Below are 18,241 nucleotides of genomic sequence, written 5' to 3'. Positions count from 1 at the left end.
GCCAAAGGTTTAAAACAGTTCCTTCATTTCAGTTAAAACTCCAAAGCTCTGTAAAGCTTAATATACTGTATAATCTGTAATCTAATGTATTTGTGAAATTCAAGTAGATCCAATTCGGGATTTTTAAGTTGGGTTCCATTCTACTAAAAAGCTGTAAATACCTTACCAGCAGTACCTATTTTGCCTATCAATTTTGTATCAATTCAGCTTTCTTAGATTTTTTAGATTTATACTGAAGTTACCAGCAAGCTAAGGGCTCTAAAACACAACAAAATGGGATTCCAACAACAACAACAGTTTTTAGTTTTGTTTCTGTAAGTCATTAGATCCCAAACTATATCTAAACATCTACATCTATATTTTGATGAGATATTAGTGAATACTGATAATTAGATAATCAAGAAATATAACATACTGTTTAAATGACAGGGGTAAAAATCATTTTTGGCTTGAATATATCTAATCTATAAGGCAGGGGCTCATAAGGGTGATCAGGTCCCTTTCTTTTAAAATTTAAAGATCATTGGGGGGCTAGATGGGCCAAGAATACAACCTCAGCAACGTTTTCAAAAGAATCATAGTTTTTTATAGAGAAGCTATTTTACTGAATGTTAAACGTGTTTCTAGTGCTTGGTTATTCATGCAGAAACTGATATCACCAAACAAACACTAACTTATTACACAAATACTTTGCTTATTCTGTTTGTTTTTCACAGAAAAAAAATACTGCAAGTGCAACTCCTCCAAGTTATTTTTTTTTATGTATTTATGGTGTAATTTTTGTGGTTTATAAATGACCATCAAATGCAAACTTGACCGTGGTTTAAAAGGTATGTAGAATAAGGTTTGCATAAACAGCTATAAATGCATTGGGACTAATGTTGCTTTAATATGTTTAGAGTTTAATTCATTTTTGGGCATTGGCCATGTCTGAGCAAGCTGTTAACTTTACTTGCAAACCCAAACAGAGTTGTACTCAACATACTACTATTAAAGCAAGAACTTAAAGGTATAGTGGAGGATTTTCCTGAATTTTTGCGAAGACCTGCCTTCTCTTAAAAAAAAATGCACATGCACAACCCTGTACTTTCTCTCGAGAGGGAACGTCTATTAAACATGTGCGAGAGCATGCATGAGCCCATTTCTTCTCATGCACGCTCTGTTTAAAGGTTGCTTTTTGCTTCACTCATACAAACTTGCTTTCCAAAATAAAATTTGCTATTTCTCCTCTAGGTTAGACTCACCACCGGTAAGTAAAAATGGGGACGAGCACATAGGACTGCCTTACGTAAAGATATCACCAGAATGATTCACAATTTAGAGTACCACTTATTTTATTGATTCCACCACTATACCTTTAATTTAAAAATCTAAACTAAAAACTGTAACTTGATGTTACAGTAACTCCTTGATTAAACTAAAGTAGAGCTAATAAGTAGATAGGAATCAGCAACAGTTCCATAAAGGTGATTTTGTGCCATGACATCATAATGCTAGTCAGCTTGCTCCTTCACAAGTCATTAATTTATGACTAATTAGTTTTGTGGTCTTTTAAATAAATACAGCAGAGAATTCATTGTATTGTCAGAAAGAAGCCTGTCAAAAACACTTCACATTTCTTAGTGCTAGCTGGTGGTCAAGAATTGTGATGTGAATGGTAAAAGTTAGTAACAAGTACAACCCAGCAGGTAGCATCATCAGCACAAAATTGTACAGACACTAATAAATACATTTATTTAATATTTCACTCTAGTTTATATCATATATGTTCTTTAAATAATCACGGTTTGTTTTTTTTTAAGCAAGATGCCTACGTCTCACAGGAGAGAAAGCAGCATATCTAAGCAATTTTCCCATATTTTTCTTCATTAAAAAAATACATTCAATAGTCTTCTTGAATCAATCCATGGCTTCACAAGATAAATGAGCTGTCAGTTAGAAGTAATCCTCGTTCAGATATTGCATCTGTCACAAGCTTATATGAACTCTGGCCAAGTAAGAGCTCTGGCCGAGTTAACGATATGGCGGTCATGCATCCACATGCTTGTTTGGTACTCTTCAACAAAATGGGTTTTAAACGAAGCAGATTCTAATACCTGTACTGGTGGCTCAGCTGTATCCCATGTCAATAAGTCCTTGTGTAAAAAAGTATCCATTCACTTGCTTTCTTTTTTACTCCCATAGTTCTGAAAGCATTTTTACCTGTAGTCCATCGGTAAGAAATTGCTGACAAATGCCGACTTAGCTGCTTGGTGATTTACAAATGCTGTTGCCATCTTGATTGTGTTTGTTTTTGTTGAGGGCATCCATTGCTGTCTGTGTTTCCTTCTGATCTTCCATGGAGCAATTGGAGACGGCATTAGCCATAATGCAGAACTTTCGCAGGAGGATCTCCCTCAGGAGCAAATAGACCCATGGGTCCAGGATTTGGTTGAGGGAGGCCAAACGTATCGCGGGTAGAAAGAAGTCACAGTCTAGATTTGTAACTTTGTTCTGGATGTTGCTTGTTTTTTTGTATGCTGAATTACATTCTTCTGAGGATACTTGGCTGTAAATCATCCTCAGCAACATTCCCTAAGAGGACATAATGACACATTTTAGTATATAAAAAGGGAACAGATGGGGGGAATTGCTGTTTGGCTAAGGGGAAACCATGTACGTAATGTATAACTTGAATCTTTTTTAACTGATACCTAAAAGTACAAAAGGTTTAAAACTTTTACAGACAGTGAACCCTTTTTTTCCTCAAAGCACAATGGCTTTTATCATTATCCTTGATATGGCTGACAATGCATGACCTTATAACAGAGCATGAAACAGGAATCCTAAGTGGATTAATATTTAATATTAAATTTAATATGAAATGTAATGACTTTATAATTAGACAAAGTAAAAAAAAAAAAAAAAAAGTAAAAAAAAAAGATGATAAAAGTACTTAAAACACAACAAACAGATATGTGGAAAAAAGTAGTGCTAAAGTAGCATTACCCTTTACATATGTTATTTTATGGCCACAAAACAGTGCAAAATTATAAAGTTGATGAAAAATTTAACACTTTCTTTCCCTGACAAATAAAAAAAAGAAGTGGGTTATGCATATTTATTCAGCCCTCCTGAGTCACCTATTAAAAACTGATTTAATAAGCAATTTTAACCCCTTGAGTTTCGTCTAGTATGTCTCTAGTGAACAGCACTCTTCAAGTTGCTTCTTTGAGTCGTTTTATTAAATTGAAATGCTTTGATCTAAACTGCTCAATTCTGGCCCCACCTTTTCGTTTAAACTCTGTTCTGCTAGAACGTGAAGCTCTATAGTATTTAGCTTTATACATCTTCAGATTTGATGTGATCTTTCACTGTTGAAGAAAGCTACCTCTACACCATGACTTTACCACCAGGATGTTTCAATTAATAAACTCAGACAATAGTAGTTTTATTAGTTGGCAACTGTGACATAGCCTTATTTATTTAGGATAACAGATTGAACTTTGCTCACTGAGATGTTCAGTGCAGTAGAATTTTTGAACTACCTGACTGATTTAAACCTCTTTGGAACGTTCTCCCCTTACCTGCCTTGTTTTTCTTTATTATTATGCAGTTTGTTATTTAATGTTCCCTTAACAAAATTGCACTAACACTTAGATTAAACTAAACTTAGGTATAGTTGTTATTCAGCCACACTTAGGTATAGTTGTTATTCAGCCACACTGGATTTTATTTAAGGGCATCAGAATAGAAGAGGCTAAATACAAACAACCAACACATTTCACATTTTTACTAGTGAACAATTTTGGGATGCTTACATTCTATGTGATTATGCTGATTATTTGCAAATCTTTAACATAAATTCCTGAAAGCTTGTACTGAAATGTCTGTTTGCACTATAAAAAAGATGTCCAAATGCCAAATATTTTGCAAATCGATGAATCTGTCGATTATTTATTTGATTAATTGATTAGCAATCGGATAGCCAAAGGTTCCTTAAAGAAGATTTTTTAGGAAATTAAAGGGGAACAAATTTTTTTTTTTTTTTACATTGGGCTGATTTAGGTTACATCCGAGTAACGTCTTCCTATGGGCAACAAGTTGAAAGAACAAACTAAACTGTTCGTAATTTATGGATTATGGTACGCCAGCATTCATAACATGTAGGTGAATCACTGTCCCCCAGACATCCACGGTTATATTTTTTATATTTCTATTTTTTAAAACAAAGCAGAGCGTGTATGACTTCATCTGAACGCGCCGGCTACCATTCATTTATCCTGTCCGCTGAACTGCTGCTAGTTTTACGCACATGCCTGGAAGATGTCTAGTGCTACTACCACAGAGGATCTCTCTCAATATGGAATTGAATGATTCAGATTAGCTAGCCGAATGAATAGAAGGGGTAGAGCGTAGCCGCCTGTGGCCCGGGCTTCCTGGCACGACTCCAGTCCGGCGCGCAGATGATCTCATACACACTCTGCTCTGTTTTAAAAATATATAAATATAAAAAGTATAACCGCGGATGTCTGGGGTCAGTGATTCACCTACATGTTATGAATGCTGGCGTACCATAAATGATAAATTATGAACAGTTAAGTTTCTGCCTTCAACTCGTTGCCCATAGGAAGACATTACTCGGATGTAACCTAACGGAATATCTTCAGAACAGCTTCAAATGACACAAAACTCATATGGGTGAGTAGAACATGATGTAATAACGTAAAATCAAGGACCCAATGTAAAAAAAATTGTGTTCCACTTTAAACCAGGTGAACCCAAAACGCTTACTTGAGGAATTCTGGGTAGAGCATATTGACAGACGAATTATTACTGTTTTTTCATGAATCTTAAATGCAAAATGTTTTATTTTTTTACAATCTTGGTATAATTGCTGCTCTAATTGAGTCGCTCTTTCAGCTAAAGGCATATTTTAGAGTCTCTATATTCCAGTAAACAATGAATCGATAACTGAATTAGTTGACAATTATTTCAATAATCGATTAATCCGATTAGTTGTCTACCAATAATCTGCTTTTTTAAACAAATAACAGTTTTTTTTTTTTTATTTAAACTGCCCTTTAATGACTGTGCTTTATAGGTCTATTGGGTAAAACAAATGAAAAACTCAAACTGTCCTACAGAATAATTGTGAAAAGTCGTGAAAAAAATAAATAATTAATTTAATAGAGAAGCATAGTCACATGAGATACATACCAATAGAGGAGACCAGCAAATAATCTGAACGCACATGATTCCTAATAGCTGGATGACTGTCTCTGTAGTAAGACGCTCCCAGTGCTTGGAAGATTGGGAAGCACCAGTCTTTGTTTTACATCGGATGATCAAGCCGCGGATAGTCATCACATTGCAGCAGAGCGTCACAAGTAGAGAGGAAACCCCAAGAAAAGCGAACGTGTAGGCAAAGAAGCCATTGCCAGGAGCCTCACTCTTGCCTGTCCTGATGAAGCACCAGGTGCCCGGCCACTGCTCCGTGTATTCTCCGATCCCCGCGACGGGCAACAAAGCAAAGAGGAACCCAGCACACCATATGGCAACCAGGGACTGCTTAGTGATACTTGTCTTCATGTGATTAGAGTACCAGTGAGGGTTTGTTATCGCCATGGCCCTTTCCGTGGCCATGGCGCTTGCCAAAAACAGAGCGCAGAGCCCGAAAGTTGTCATGCAGACGCCGAAGTATGCGCACAGGTTCCCGGAGGTGTCGATCATAGACAGCCTCTGATCAGCCAGGTAGACTGAGATCACTACCGGACTGGTCAAAAGCTGCCCGAACAGATCCGTCAAAGCCAGAGATCCGATAAAAAGTAAGAAAGATTTTTTCCTTCGGTTTTCCTTTTTCCCGTAAGATGTGTAGACCAGGATAAGAGCTAAAGAGTTGCCAACGACGCCAGTGACCATCATTGTTATTGGAAATCCTACAGAAACTACATTCCCACAGTTCGGGATGGAAAGGTTGCTGCACCCAGTATCTCTGGCGGTCATTTTCGTGGCTTCCGGAATGTCCATGGTAATTATTTAGGGATGAATAATCTTAAATTGTGCGGATATCCAGTCTGAATCCTCGCAGCATCTTCCTGCGCTCCCAGCTCCTCTCTGAGCGCGGTGCGTAAAGGCGCATGGAGGCTGCGAGCTGGAGGCGGGACTACTTTCCATCAAGGACAAGCAGGGAGCTGACACTATCAACAAATAGAAATTAATAACTCAAGTCCTCATTTTGGCTTTCTGGTGAAGCTGGGCTCTCAAGAAACATGATTACAGAGAAATTAAAAACAGTTGGAAAATTTGGGATTAATATGCCTACCTGCTATTTAACCATTTCTCGGGAACTCGGTGAAATACTTTGGAAATGCAAATTTCAAGCCAAAAGTGTTATTGCAATCCAGGACAAGACCTTATTGCCTTTATAATACTAAAAATATATGGATATTTTGATGGCAAAGAATAATGTCAACTTGCCCCAATATTTTACTAACAAAAAAAAAACCAAAACACTCAGAGTGAAAGAAACACAATTTTTTTGGGTACAACATAACCTTAGAGGCATCAATGCTGATACTGACACATCTTTTAGTTTATAAACCTGAATATAATCGTTTACTAGGCTTATTAATTTTTTTACTTTACTTTTCAACTTTTCAATTAGCTTTTTACCTTTTCTTTTCTTGACGGAACTTTTTTCCCCCCAACTTAATTTACAGTAGACAATATATAATTCAAGGGCTCATCTAATTGGTCAAATGCCATAATAAGATGTAAAGCCATATTTGCTGAATATAGATTTTGTGCTTCTAGACCTCACTAAGGGATGGGGGGACTACATTTCTAATGGGGTATGCAAGGGATCAAAACCAGTAACTTGCCCTTTAAAGGGTTAAATGAAATATAAATTTAAAAAAAATACACCCCCCCATAGCTTTAATGCAAAAATAGGATAGATTTCAAATTGCTATTGTTTTATGTTAGTTTCATAATTATTTCTCCCATGGCGATGAAAATAAAAAAAAAACGTTTTTTTTTTTTTAGAATTCAATAGCAAAAAGTTTATGAAACGTAGGCTACATGCGTTTTTTTTTCCATCAATGCATGTTTTCAGCATGGCTTGGAGGTGATCAGCATGTGATCTTTTTAAAGCAAGCTCTTTAAGTGCTTTATTTTGTTTTTCTACTAGATGGCTGCACTGCCCTTGAAGAAATGGGAAAAAAAACAAACCTCAGCAGATAACAGAGCTCTTAAAGTCATCACTGACTGGAACATTCACCTTGGAGCTCAAGCAGCTTGTTATCTACCCTTTTCCTCCAGGCCCAGGGACACAAAATCTTTCAAATGATTTGCAGAATATACTTTAATCTGAAAAGATTGGACAACAATCCAGTCATCCCTCATTTAGCCCTTTTGATAAGAGTAGCAGTTCTTAAAGGTCTAACTCCAAACTTGTGAATATCCACCAAAGTTATGACATTTGTTGAACCATCTCAATGTTGTTTTTTCTAAACTTTACATTGATGTGCTTAAATAAACTTTCTATAAACTAACTGAACAATGCTTACTTATTTAGTCGGATAATTGAGTTTTCTTAATGGTTGTGCAGACATTGTCAGCAGATGTTAATTTTTCAAGTTTGACTACTCCAATATCAAGAAACCAACATTTTGAGATTTCAAAATATTAGATGCATTCATTTCTAGTATAACATTTTCAAATATTTCCTAACTGAAAAGCAAGTATATAATTATTTTTATTGTATAATTTTTATTTTATCTAAGGGGTCATCTATCTGTAGACATTGCTTTAAAAAAAAGGAGAAACCTGCCACCTGTTGATCATAAAGGGACCTACAACCATAAACCAACAAGAGTGGTCTTTCCACTGTTGATTAACTCTGATGAATATCTTAAAAAAAGTAACATTAAAATGTAGCCAATGTTACATAAAATAGATCACTTCATAAAGATAGCTTTCCATCCCTTTGATTTCCTAAAAGGGAGAGCACACTGAAAAGTAAATTGTCTCACCAAAGACATTAAAAAGAAAGTTATCAAATGTAGTTTCTCAGGGGGTGCTTTCTAAATTATTGTCTTTGCCAAATATTTGATTTTTAATCAGAGGCTTTGGAGTTGTATTTTCAAATATGAAAATTGCTAGATTACTGTTGATATTCAGCAAAGTCTAATATATGAAAACATTTGCCCGCAAAATCTAGATGACCTGTAATCACTCCCAAAATATTTTATGCATTCAACCCAGTATATTAACAGGAATCCTTGTCATAACCACATATTAATAGATAAATGTAAAGGTATGGGTTCATAAGTCCTGACGATATTTCTCCAAAAGCACAAAATACACCAAGATGTCATCAAATAAATACTATTACCATTAAGCAAGGCTGACAAGTTTTTATTTACATTTGTACATTTTAGTCATTTTACTTCTAAAAAGACTTTGATGTCACATATTAATCACAATTTTTAGCAGTTTGTGCTATTCTGAACTGGAGCAGAAAACTTAGTTGGTTACCAGAGAGATAAAAGGAAGAAAAATCAGTGGGAATATCTTCTTTTTTTTTTTTTACAAGTCAGAATGACCCACAACTGAATGTAGGGAAAACTTACACTCAAACTAAACCCCAGAAAAGAAACTTTTTCAATTAAAACAATATCAAAAAGTATACTTACCTTCACCCCCCAAAATAAAACAAAAAAACAAATCATAGCTACATTTCAGCTACCCAAATTTGATGGTAACGTAAAACAAAAGAATGCTCCAGTTCTACAAATGACCAGGGCTAAATACTCATGGAGATCTTGGGCAAAAAATAAGGTTTAAAAGGGAAATCCATCCTTAAATGTAAATTACTTTTCCCCATTAGGACCAAACTATTTTTATTTGACATCTAAAGATACAAACACTCCATGTTTTTTTTTTTTTTTTTTCCATTTTAAAGGGAGCACATACTGTGGGGCAAAAAAGTATTTAGTCAGCCACCAATAGTGCAAGTTCTCCCACTTAAAAATATGAGAGAGGCCGGTAATTTTCATCATAGATATACCTCAACTATGAGAGACGAAATGAGAAAAAAAAATCCAGAAAATCACATTGTCTGATTTTTAAAGAATTTATTTGCAAAATATGGTGGAAAAAATAAGTATTTGGTCAGTTACAAACAAGCAAGATTCCTGGCTCTCAAAGACCTGCAACTTCTTCTGTAAGAGGCTCCTCTGTCCTCCAATCGTTACCTTCATTAATGGCACCTGTTTGAACCCGTTATCAGTATAAAAGACACCTGTCCACAACCTCAAACAGTCACACTCTAAACTCCACCATGGCCAAAACTAGAGAGCTGTCAAAGGACACCCGAAACAGAATTATAGAGTGGCCTAGCCAGTCTCCAGATCTCAAGGGAGTTGAAAGTCCGTGTTGCCCAGCGACAGCCCCAGAACATCACTGCTCTAGAGGAGATCTGCATGGAGGAATGGGCCAAAATACCAGCAACAGTGTGTGAAAACCTTGTGAAGACTTACAGAAAACATTTGATCTCTGTCATTGTCAACAAAGGGTATATAACAAAGTATTAAGATGAACTTTTGTTATTGACCAAATACTTATTTTCCACCATATTTTGCAAATAAATTCTTTAAAAATCAGACAATGTGATTTTCTGGATTTTTTTTTTCTCATTTTGTCTCTCATAGTTGAGGTTTATCTATGATGAAAATTACCGGCCTCTCTCATCTTTTTAAGTGGGAGAACTTGCACTATTGGTGGCTGACTAAATACTTTTTTGCCCCACTGTAGGTAATGACAGGATGATTTCATCTTGCCTGCTTTTCTTGATTAGAAGTAAGACTTAAGAGGTTACGACAATGAAGAGCATACTGAAGGTGTATGGTTCTGTGCTTGCAACAAGACATGCACTTCCACTAAACTTTACTGGTTTATGAAGCTGTAAGAAAGCTATTTCTTTTTAGAACTGGAGCCAGAGTGGGACGATCCAGACGAATGGCCACTGCGTCTGAAATCACACAAACATCATGGGAAGAACAACAAGGTCAGCAGAGTCAGCCTTTGGTAATTTATGTATACTTCAAACAAATAAAATTAAATAAAAATCATCACACAATGGAAAAAAATGGGCATACATTTGTAAATCTGATCTCCGATAAGCGATCCTTTAGAGGTCTAATTATAATTAGTGCCACTGTGGTATTCCACAGAAACCCAAACCTTTCGGACGAATGTGATCTAGAGCGTCTTCGTTTTCTTCCTCCAGATGAAGACCTGGAGCGACTGCGCTTCCGTGTCCTCTCGGGTGAGGAGGATGGCGTGCGGGACCTCTTGTGGGGAGAGGAGCCCTTCCCAGACCTGGAGCTCGATCTTTTGGAGGAATACACCAAGCACTATGGTCAGTACAACTGAAACAGGCTCTCACAAGTGGGACTATTTATCAGACTTCTCTGCTTCAAGAGCACATATAGTGCATTTATCCCAACTATACTCTTCATGCTTTGTTACAACCACAAACTTCCAGGTATTTTTTATTGTAATTTTAGGCAGCAGCCCGACACTAAGTCAGTCCCTTGTAAAAGGGGGAACCCTGACTTTGTAAAAAAAAAAAAAAAAAAAACAAAAAAAACAACGCAGTGGCACATGCAGTATGTTTAGGATTCCTGTTTTAATTGATGTGCCACCTTTCAATCAATCCAGGCACGTCAGTGATCCCTTTTTGTACTGAAATTAAAATTTCTTCCCCTGAAGGAGCGATCTACAACAACCGGTCAGAATTCTGCATAATAGACATGGGAATCTTGCTTATTAAAAAAAAAAACTCTTCTAAAAGGCTAACATTTGCCAACGCAGACATGTTTACCCCAGAGTATTTAGAGGGTGAAGCACACAATTCTATTTCTACAACCAAATAGCAGTAAATGATGGACAAAAAGCCTGTGGCAGACCTCATGAGGAGCCAAACAACAACAATAAAAAGGAGATAACAGTTCATCTTTTCAAAGGTCACTGACGCATCTTTTGTTTTATGTCATGATTACATTGTTTGCTAATGTTTAGCATGGAAATGGCGTGCTATTCCTAAAGTAAAAAGACAGTAACCTGTATCCAAGGTACAGCGGCATGGGCTACAGGTATTCATTTACAGTCTTAATATATTTGTGATCAGGCTCGGGCTGGGAAAGATTTTTGGCTCTGGCATTTTTCCATCTAAACCAACCCACCCCCTGAAAAAAATAAAAAAAAATAAAAGCACAGTCCAACACGTGCATCTCAAATGTGAGACACAATACGAATACACATTGTGGATTAACCGATCTATCTTCAAGCATCACACGACAACAATCACCAAGACTTCCTTCTATAATGCGGTTTTACTGGCTTTGGTTATTAACACGAACGCGACAGTGACTGGTGCTCCGTAAAGTCCACACTCACCACATCAGCAGAGTTGCCAGATGTCACCGACTCACGTTTTCCAGCCCCAAATTGTTCATAAACCGCCTGGAAATACGAAATCTCACCCAATTTGAACCAAAGTCTATTGATCTCTTAGGCCATAAATCATAAATTTAAAAGAAAATTTTTTTACCCATAGACGTCCCATCCAAAACGGCCAGACTGGGAAACATAGATGCAACACCCCATCATGCACCGCAACATATTTTTACAAAATATTCAAAAATAAATTAGCCAATTATGAAGGGAACATTGTAGTTTGGTTCAAAAGAAAGCATTTTAGCTTTAGTATAATTCAGTTTGTTGCAGGGATTTTACATTTTAAAGAAACAGTATTTTACATTTTGAAGAAATTGAAAATTACACCTTATGCCAACCGTCACAAGGGTGTGCATGACAAGGAAGGGCTATATATATATATATATATATATACACATACACTATATCTATCTATCTATATATATATAGATATATATCTATATATATAGAGAGATATCTATGTATAGATAAAGATATATATAGATATATATCTATCACAGATTACCATTCCAAGCCTGTTTGTGATAACGTTTCAGATTTTCACCCTCTCATTTATCTAGCTCAACATTCACTGATCTGCTCTTACAATTTCAGAAGACATCTGACACAACTTAACCAAGAGCCAGCCTGACCGCGTCCCCTCTTAATCTTCCTATGCCTATGGAAAGCATGGCTTCAATGTTGCTTAGTCTGATGCTGCCATGAAACTTTTTAAATATATTTCGCTTAAGGTTTAATGATCCTGCAAAAAGGCTTATTAAATGCCTTAGGTAATGTTGGGGTTCTCTACGTCTCTGCTAAAACTTTTCTACACCTTTACACTTCAGATCTTTGCTTGTGGAGTCATCTTGCAGCTGGCATTAAGACAAACATATGCCGCACTCTCAAATCTGCATGTTTTCCTACAGGATCCATCCAAAAAAAAAAAAAAAAAAACAGTAAAAGAAAAAAAATCAACTTGAAACAGACCCTTTTCCTCCACCTGATAAGAGCAACCCTACAGCATCATGCCTACATAGCTACAGTCTGTTAACGATGGAAATATTTCTGTAGTTTCCTTTAATGCATATGTTCAGCTTTTTCAAAAGAAAAAAAAAAATAAAAATAATATGCTGTAAACTATATATTGAAAGATTCAATTCCATCAGTTTGATGAACTCCATTTAATATTGAAAACATTTGGAATGGCATGAAAGTAGAAAACAAGTGCAGGCACTATTAAAAAGTTTTCTGTTTGTTGAAACATCTGAACAGCATAGATCATATTGGGTCTACCTCGCAAAGATCTATGACTTTGTGCTGGCCCATAACAAAATAATCCCAGTAAAACATTTACGTTTATGGTTGTAACATGACATGGCGAAAAGTTTAGAAGGTGTGAATATTTTGGCAATGCACTGCAACTGTAAAATAAGCAGTGCTGTTGATTACCAGATGCCTTTTTGCTCACTGACTACAAGCTAATTAGTAACTAGACATCACTCTTGAGAGGTTTGATAAACAGCCCACATGTTGATATGGACATTTGGGCCAAAGGAGACATAAATACAACAAAACTAACCAAACCAGATAACATTTCAATAAAAAGTTAATCTCTTCTCACTTTTTTCAACTTTTGATCCTTTGTCTATTTTGTATCTTGTTGACAATTTAAAATAATTTAGTAGTCCTTTAAAATGTTTATTTGTCATGTACCTGGCATTTGTGATTCTGACATATATCATACATCAGCTGAGAGAAGAAAGTGAAATCTTATAAAACTTCTCTTTGGTAGTAAGGCTGTTCTGGAATATTCTAACCACACATACGCTCTCTCTCTCTAAAGGGAGAGAGTGCATGTCACCTCATTCACCTGGAGCGAGATCTCGAACGAGATCCAAATCTGGAAGAACTTCTAGAACGGGACCTGAAAGACAGACAAAGCAAAAAAACCTTTCCAATATTTTTTAAACTTAGAAGATAATATAGGACTTTATTGATGTGACAACAGAGAAATTCAATTGTTACATCAGCTCTAGTAAAAGGTGAAAAAATACAATACTTCAATATTTAATGCAACTTAATCCTATTTAAAGTAAAGTACTATAGAGAGAAAGAAAGCTACCTCATAAATTATTAATTCAACATGAATTGTGAATATAAATCTACAGAAAGCCCTTGAACTGATAAAAAAATCATTTTTCTGAGTCACACACATTTGGAAGTGGCTACTAATAGAGAGCTGCCTACACACACTGTTTGTTGCTAATGGGAAGGGGATGAAAATAAAAAGGGAGAAACAACATATTATAATTTAAAGGACATCGTTTGATGCTGTTCATTTATTCAAATCAAAAGGTAGGTTGAGCTGATACAGACATTTTGCCTGGAGTTACCCTTGACCTGTACCCTTTTACCTGGACCTCGACCGAGAGCTGGAGCTAGAAGAGCGCGAGGAAGAGCGTGAAGAGCCAGATTGGCTGCCGCTCTTCTTGGCTGGCTTTTCGTCCTCATCACTGGCAATGAGATCATACTTTGACAGATCCCCATCTTCATCATCCTCATCGTCCTGCAAATACATGATTTTAATATCGGCCATTTCTGCCTACAAGAAGTTATTAGAACTTCTAATCAACGGGCTTACATCAAGCTTGTATTTAGACAGGTCACCATCTTCTTCATCGTCATCTTCCTCCTCTTCTTCCTCCTCCTCCGGATCATCTTTTGGTACTTCTTTCTTTTCAGGTTCTTTTGCTGAACTTGAGCTGTTGCTCTTTCCACGATATTTTTTCTTTTTTCGACCAAACTGCAGGATAAGGAAATAAAATCCTCTTAAGAAAAATCCCTCACAAAATCCAATTTATCTAATTCAAAATAGGACTAATAAGAAAAAATATATATTTAAAAAAATGACATGATAATCTCCAAGTTTAAGCTAGAACTCACCTCATCATATTCCCCATCAGATTCCTCCCGTTCTATGTATTCCACATTTTCCCTTTCATTGAAACCTCCACCATAACCTGTCAATAAATAGAGAGATTAATTAATCTTAGCCCACAATATGCAACCCTGCTAGAGTATTCTCACATTTGTCACATTACAGCAATAGTCTTTAATGCAAGTTGCAGGTTCTGTAAAACAAAATGAGCTCAAAGTAGAAGGAAACGACCAAAGATTTGATATATTTGGAACAGGACTTTAATCATACACATCATTTTGGGTAATCCTCGCCTATTTTGCATACCCAAATGGAAAAGCAAATAACTTAGGAACTGTAAGCCCAACACCCTCTGGTTTTGGTGACAGAACACAGACCAAGCTGCATCAGTTCAAACATGACTCAAAGTTGTTGTTTTTTATTCTCAGAAATGATATGTCTTTCTTGAACAGCAGTAATTTAAGACATTGTTGAGAAAAGGTAGATCTCATTGTATTAAATGTGTTCTACATCATGTCAACCACAAATGCAGAAACTTTCAGACCTCTAGCTATAACAGTTCCAGAGCTGTGGGGTTTTGAGCTTTTGGTGTCAGCTTGGAGCGGCAATGGCTCCACCCACTGGTGTCTGTGTTTCTCTCTAACATAAACCTTTAATGCGGTACCCCTTTAAATATTCTACACACATTTAGGCTTGTTCGAAAGCTTATTTCATTGGCTACAAAGCCCAAGACCCCAGATGGTCTGATCCAATAACAACAGAGATTAAAATGTCAATCATATCTTGCGTCACTGGCTGACAGGAAGTGAATCGGAGGTGAGACTTTGGAGACTATATCTCGCTCAAATCATTTTATAAAAATATGCAGACACTGGTGTGAAGAAGGCGATGTAAAGAACCATACCAAACATCGCGGGATAACAACTGAGGAAATTAGTATTAGAAGTAAATATTAGCAAGATGCTGAGAATAAGCTATGACCACCTTTCTGATGTCAACAACCGGGCGTTAGCGGCAATTTTCTCATCATGGAATATTCTTATTACTAATATGCTGGATTACTTTTTATCTATGGACCCTTATGGACGAATGGAGTATAAACAATTGAAGATTGGATTTATAAAACGGCTTCTGGATGCCTTCAAAGGTATGTAGCTGTGGCTGCTTTGTTTGTTTACATTTTGACATACTGCTATATCTGTTTTAATCGTACTTTGGTGTGTCCATAAAATGATCTTAGTGGTTGAATTGTGGAGAATCTAAGCTTTCCAATGATGTCTAACATGTCTATATAGGTAAAAATTTTACCAGTGGAATTTTATGCATTGTGAGTTATTACCCCACTTAACACCACTTAGAGATTAAAACTGACATTTCCGTAGGTTCCTCATCAATTCAGGCTGCACAAAAGGCTTCACTGCAAAGAGCTAGAATTCACTTGGATGTGCAAGTCTAACAGAAACCCTACAGTAAAGCAAAATTTTGCTCTACAAAGTGAAGTGATGGGAGATTGGGATGTGCGCCAACCATCTAATGAGAGAAAAAGCTTGAAAACCATGTATCCCTTTCCTTCCACTTCAAATCAATTAGCTTCATTGTTTTTATCCATTACGTGAAATCTCAGATTAAATAACTTATTGCTGTAATATGACAAAAAAAAAAGAGAAACTCTAGCGGGTATGAGTATATTGGTATATATAAAGCTAATCCTGAACTAAAAAATGCATCCGAACCTGTTCTTTCTTCAAGCTTGGTATACTTTGGAGTGTTGCACATGTTGCACTCTGAACGCCTTGCCCAGTTCACATTGCCACATCTTTAGTCAAAATGGGGAAAAATAAACACAAGTTAAACACAATAATATTAACATGCACTTTGAAAACAAACGGTTCAAATTACGCTCATACGTTTTGCACTGCCAATCATTTTTACTGAAGAGGCCTTTGCTCTTCTCAGCAAGAGTTTTCCCAATTTCTGTTCCTCCTGCTTTCATCATCTTGGCCTCTGTGGTTTTATCTGTTGACACAAAAACACCAACTTCATTAAATAGCAGCAACAACATCATTATTATAGCTGATCGAAGCGTTACCTCTTCCACATCTGTTGCAGCTTGTTCTTCTTGCGAAGTTTACATTACCACACCTGGAAAAAATATATTTATATAGTAAATTCGCCACTCAATGCACAGGATCGTGCAGATTAAGCTAGCAGCCTTAGTTTAGAAACACCACCAAAGGGCTTGGCTCTGACATCTGCACCCGTCGATCACATTTATACCGAGTTCGCTGGAAACATGACACTCTGAACACGCATCCAAACTATCAACAATGTGAGCAACCCCCACAACAGTGCGTGAATAAGCTTATAGCCACGCAAGCTAACAACAGCTAATATGCTAATTTGATAGCTTGAGATGGGCACTTTTATTGTAAAACAAATCTTTCCCCCTTATTCAAACGTCCAACTAATCTATAAGTCTATCATATGTCAAGTTTACATGATGATTGAATAAACAAAATAACGATTGTTTTATTTGTTAGCATAAGCTACATGCTAGTAGGCCTCAGGCTAACTCGAGTCACACTGAGACAGAAATGAACAATTCCTGGTAAATTAGAGCCTCTATGTTGTTCATTTGTAATTTTAACGCCAGGCTTACTTTTTATCGGGACAAATCCAGTCCCCGTCGCTGACTCGAAAACTCTTTCCTGACATTTTTGTGCCTTTTGACTCAATCACAGTGAACAGAATTCACGTTCACGCGGCGCAGTAAGAGCTGCACAGCGGCTAGTCGAGTCAACGCCTCCCTCCACTGCTGCCTTCACATCCTCTCCCGGAAATTGTACATCTCTACACTTTTCCTTCTTCTTCTTCTTCTTCTTAAATGCAATTAAATTGTTTGAGTTAATTGAAGATTTTCAGTTGGTAGTCCCCACTGATTAATTAATTAATTTTTATTTATTTTATTTTATTTTATAATTTGTTCCAGCCTGTGTATTTAATTGTATTTTTCAAAAGCAGGAGTTGTGATATTTCTTCTTGTATTGAAATATTTGTTATTGACTTGTTATTTGAGATTGTTATTGTTTTCTTATATATTCAATAAAAATAAAAAAAAACTTCTTCTTCTTCTATTTTTAATGGCGGTTGGCAAACAACTTATAGGTGCATTACCGCCACCTTCCAGAATGGAGTATGGATCAGACAAACTATATTCTCCCTAAAATACCCGTTCTTCTTAGAAAATTAAAAATACTCCCAAAAACTACATCCCCAGATGACCTTTGAAACAATTCCCTTATATCTAGTTTATTTTTATTCCTGCCTAACTCTCTACGCAACATCTCTCTTTCCTGAGTATATGTATTACATTCTATTTTTTTATTCTATTACATTTTCTTAATTCTCCAACCTTTTTTTGAATACTATAATAACATCTAGCATTCCCTCCTTTATCCCACTGTTCTTGCCATTTCTTCTTGAAATACATTTTTATAATATTCTGTAACTCATTTTTACTAATGTTAATGTTTAAATCAACATCCTTTTTAACAGCACTCTTAGCAAAACTGTCAGCTAACTCATTACCGATAACACCAATGTGAGCAGGAATCCAGACTAATTTAACAACAGAACCACCATTTTTAATCCTGAAAATTGAGTGAAAAATATCCAATATAATATCTTGTCTTGATTCTGAATTACTTTCTAGAATACTTATTAATGCACTACTTGAATTTGAACAAATTAAAACCTCCCTTTCTTTTGTTTCCTTAATCCATTCTAAAGCCATTAAGATAGCCAATAATTCACCTG

The 18,241-nt window shown here is 36.2% G+C and overlaps 2 protein-coding genes across 3 annotated transcripts; both read right to left on the bottom strand.

The window, feature by feature from the left end:
- Positions 1–1,082: 1,082 nt before the first annotated feature.
- On the bottom strand, positions 1,083–6,312 carry ptger3 (prostaglandin E receptor 3 (subtype EP3)). Its single transcript, XM_038301695.1, has 2 exons — positions 5,200–6,312; positions 1,083–2,574 (listed from the first exon to the last, which is right to left on the bottom strand). The coding sequence occupies exons 1-2, from the start codon at positions 6,007–6,009 to the stop codon at positions 2,242–2,244; spliced, it is 1,143 nt and encodes a 380-aa protein (XP_038157623.1). The 5' UTR covers positions 6,010–6,312; the 3' UTR covers positions 1,083–2,241.
- A 3,357-nt stretch (positions 6,313–9,669) lies between these two features.
- LOC119794222 (zinc finger Ran-binding domain-containing protein 2-like) lies at positions 9,670–17,248 on the bottom strand. Of its 2 annotated transcripts, XM_038301678.1 has the most exons (10): positions 17,085–17,175; positions 16,515–16,567; positions 16,333–16,441; positions 16,159–16,241; positions 14,431–14,507; positions 14,129–14,290; positions 13,902–14,053; positions 13,358–13,411; positions 10,228–10,377; positions 9,670–10,015 (listed from the first exon to the last, which is right to left on the bottom strand). In XM_038301678.1, the coding sequence occupies exons 1-10, from the start codon at positions 17,138–17,140 to the stop codon at positions 9,958–9,960; spliced, it is 954 nt and encodes a 317-aa protein (XP_038157606.1). In that variant the 5' UTR covers positions 17,141–17,175; the 3' UTR covers positions 9,670–9,957. The 2 variants fall into 2 exon arrangements, with proteins under 2 accessions (XP_038157606.1, XP_038157605.1); XM_038301677.1 differs by lacking the exon at positions 9,670–10,015 and having other exon boundaries at positions 10,087–10,377; positions 17,085–17,248.
- Positions 17,249–18,241: the final 993 nt, after the last annotated feature.

This window comes from Cyprinodon tularosa, unplaced genomic scaffold, assembly GCF_016077235.1.
Source record: "Cyprinodon tularosa strain WSP-4 unplaced genomic scaffold, ASM1607723v1 ctg471, whole genome shotgun sequence".
In the NCBI taxonomy this organism is placed as follows: Eukaryota; Metazoa; Chordata; class Actinopteri; order Cyprinodontiformes; family Cyprinodontidae; genus Cyprinodon; species Cyprinodon tularosa.
Note: the sequence above shows the minus strand (reverse complement) of the source record. Positions and strands in the feature narration are given on the sequence as shown.

Excerpts from the sequence above, each read along its gene's own strand:
- ptger3 (XM_038301695.1), bottom strand. The coding sequence starts at position 6,009 with ATGGACATTCCGGAAGCCACGAAAATGACCGCCAGAGATACTGGGTGC. Across the intron at positions 2,575-5,199 it reads TTTGCTGGTCTCCTCTATTG|GGAATGTTGCTGAGGATGAT; the intron begins GTATGTATCTCA and ends ATGTCCTCTTAG.
- LOC119794222 (XM_038301677.1), bottom strand. The coding sequence starts at position 17,140 with ATGTCAGGAAAGAGTTTTCGAGTCAGCGACGGGGACTGGATTTGTCCC. Across the intron at positions 16,442-16,514 it reads CTGCAACAGATGTGGAAGAG|ATAAAACCACAGAGGCCAAG; the intron begins GTAACGCTTCGA and ends TTGTGTCAACAG. Across the intron at positions 14,291-14,430 it reads CTGATGGGGAATATGATGAG|TTTGGTCGAAAAAAGAAAAA; the intron begins GTGAGTTCTAGC and ends CTTATCCTGCAG.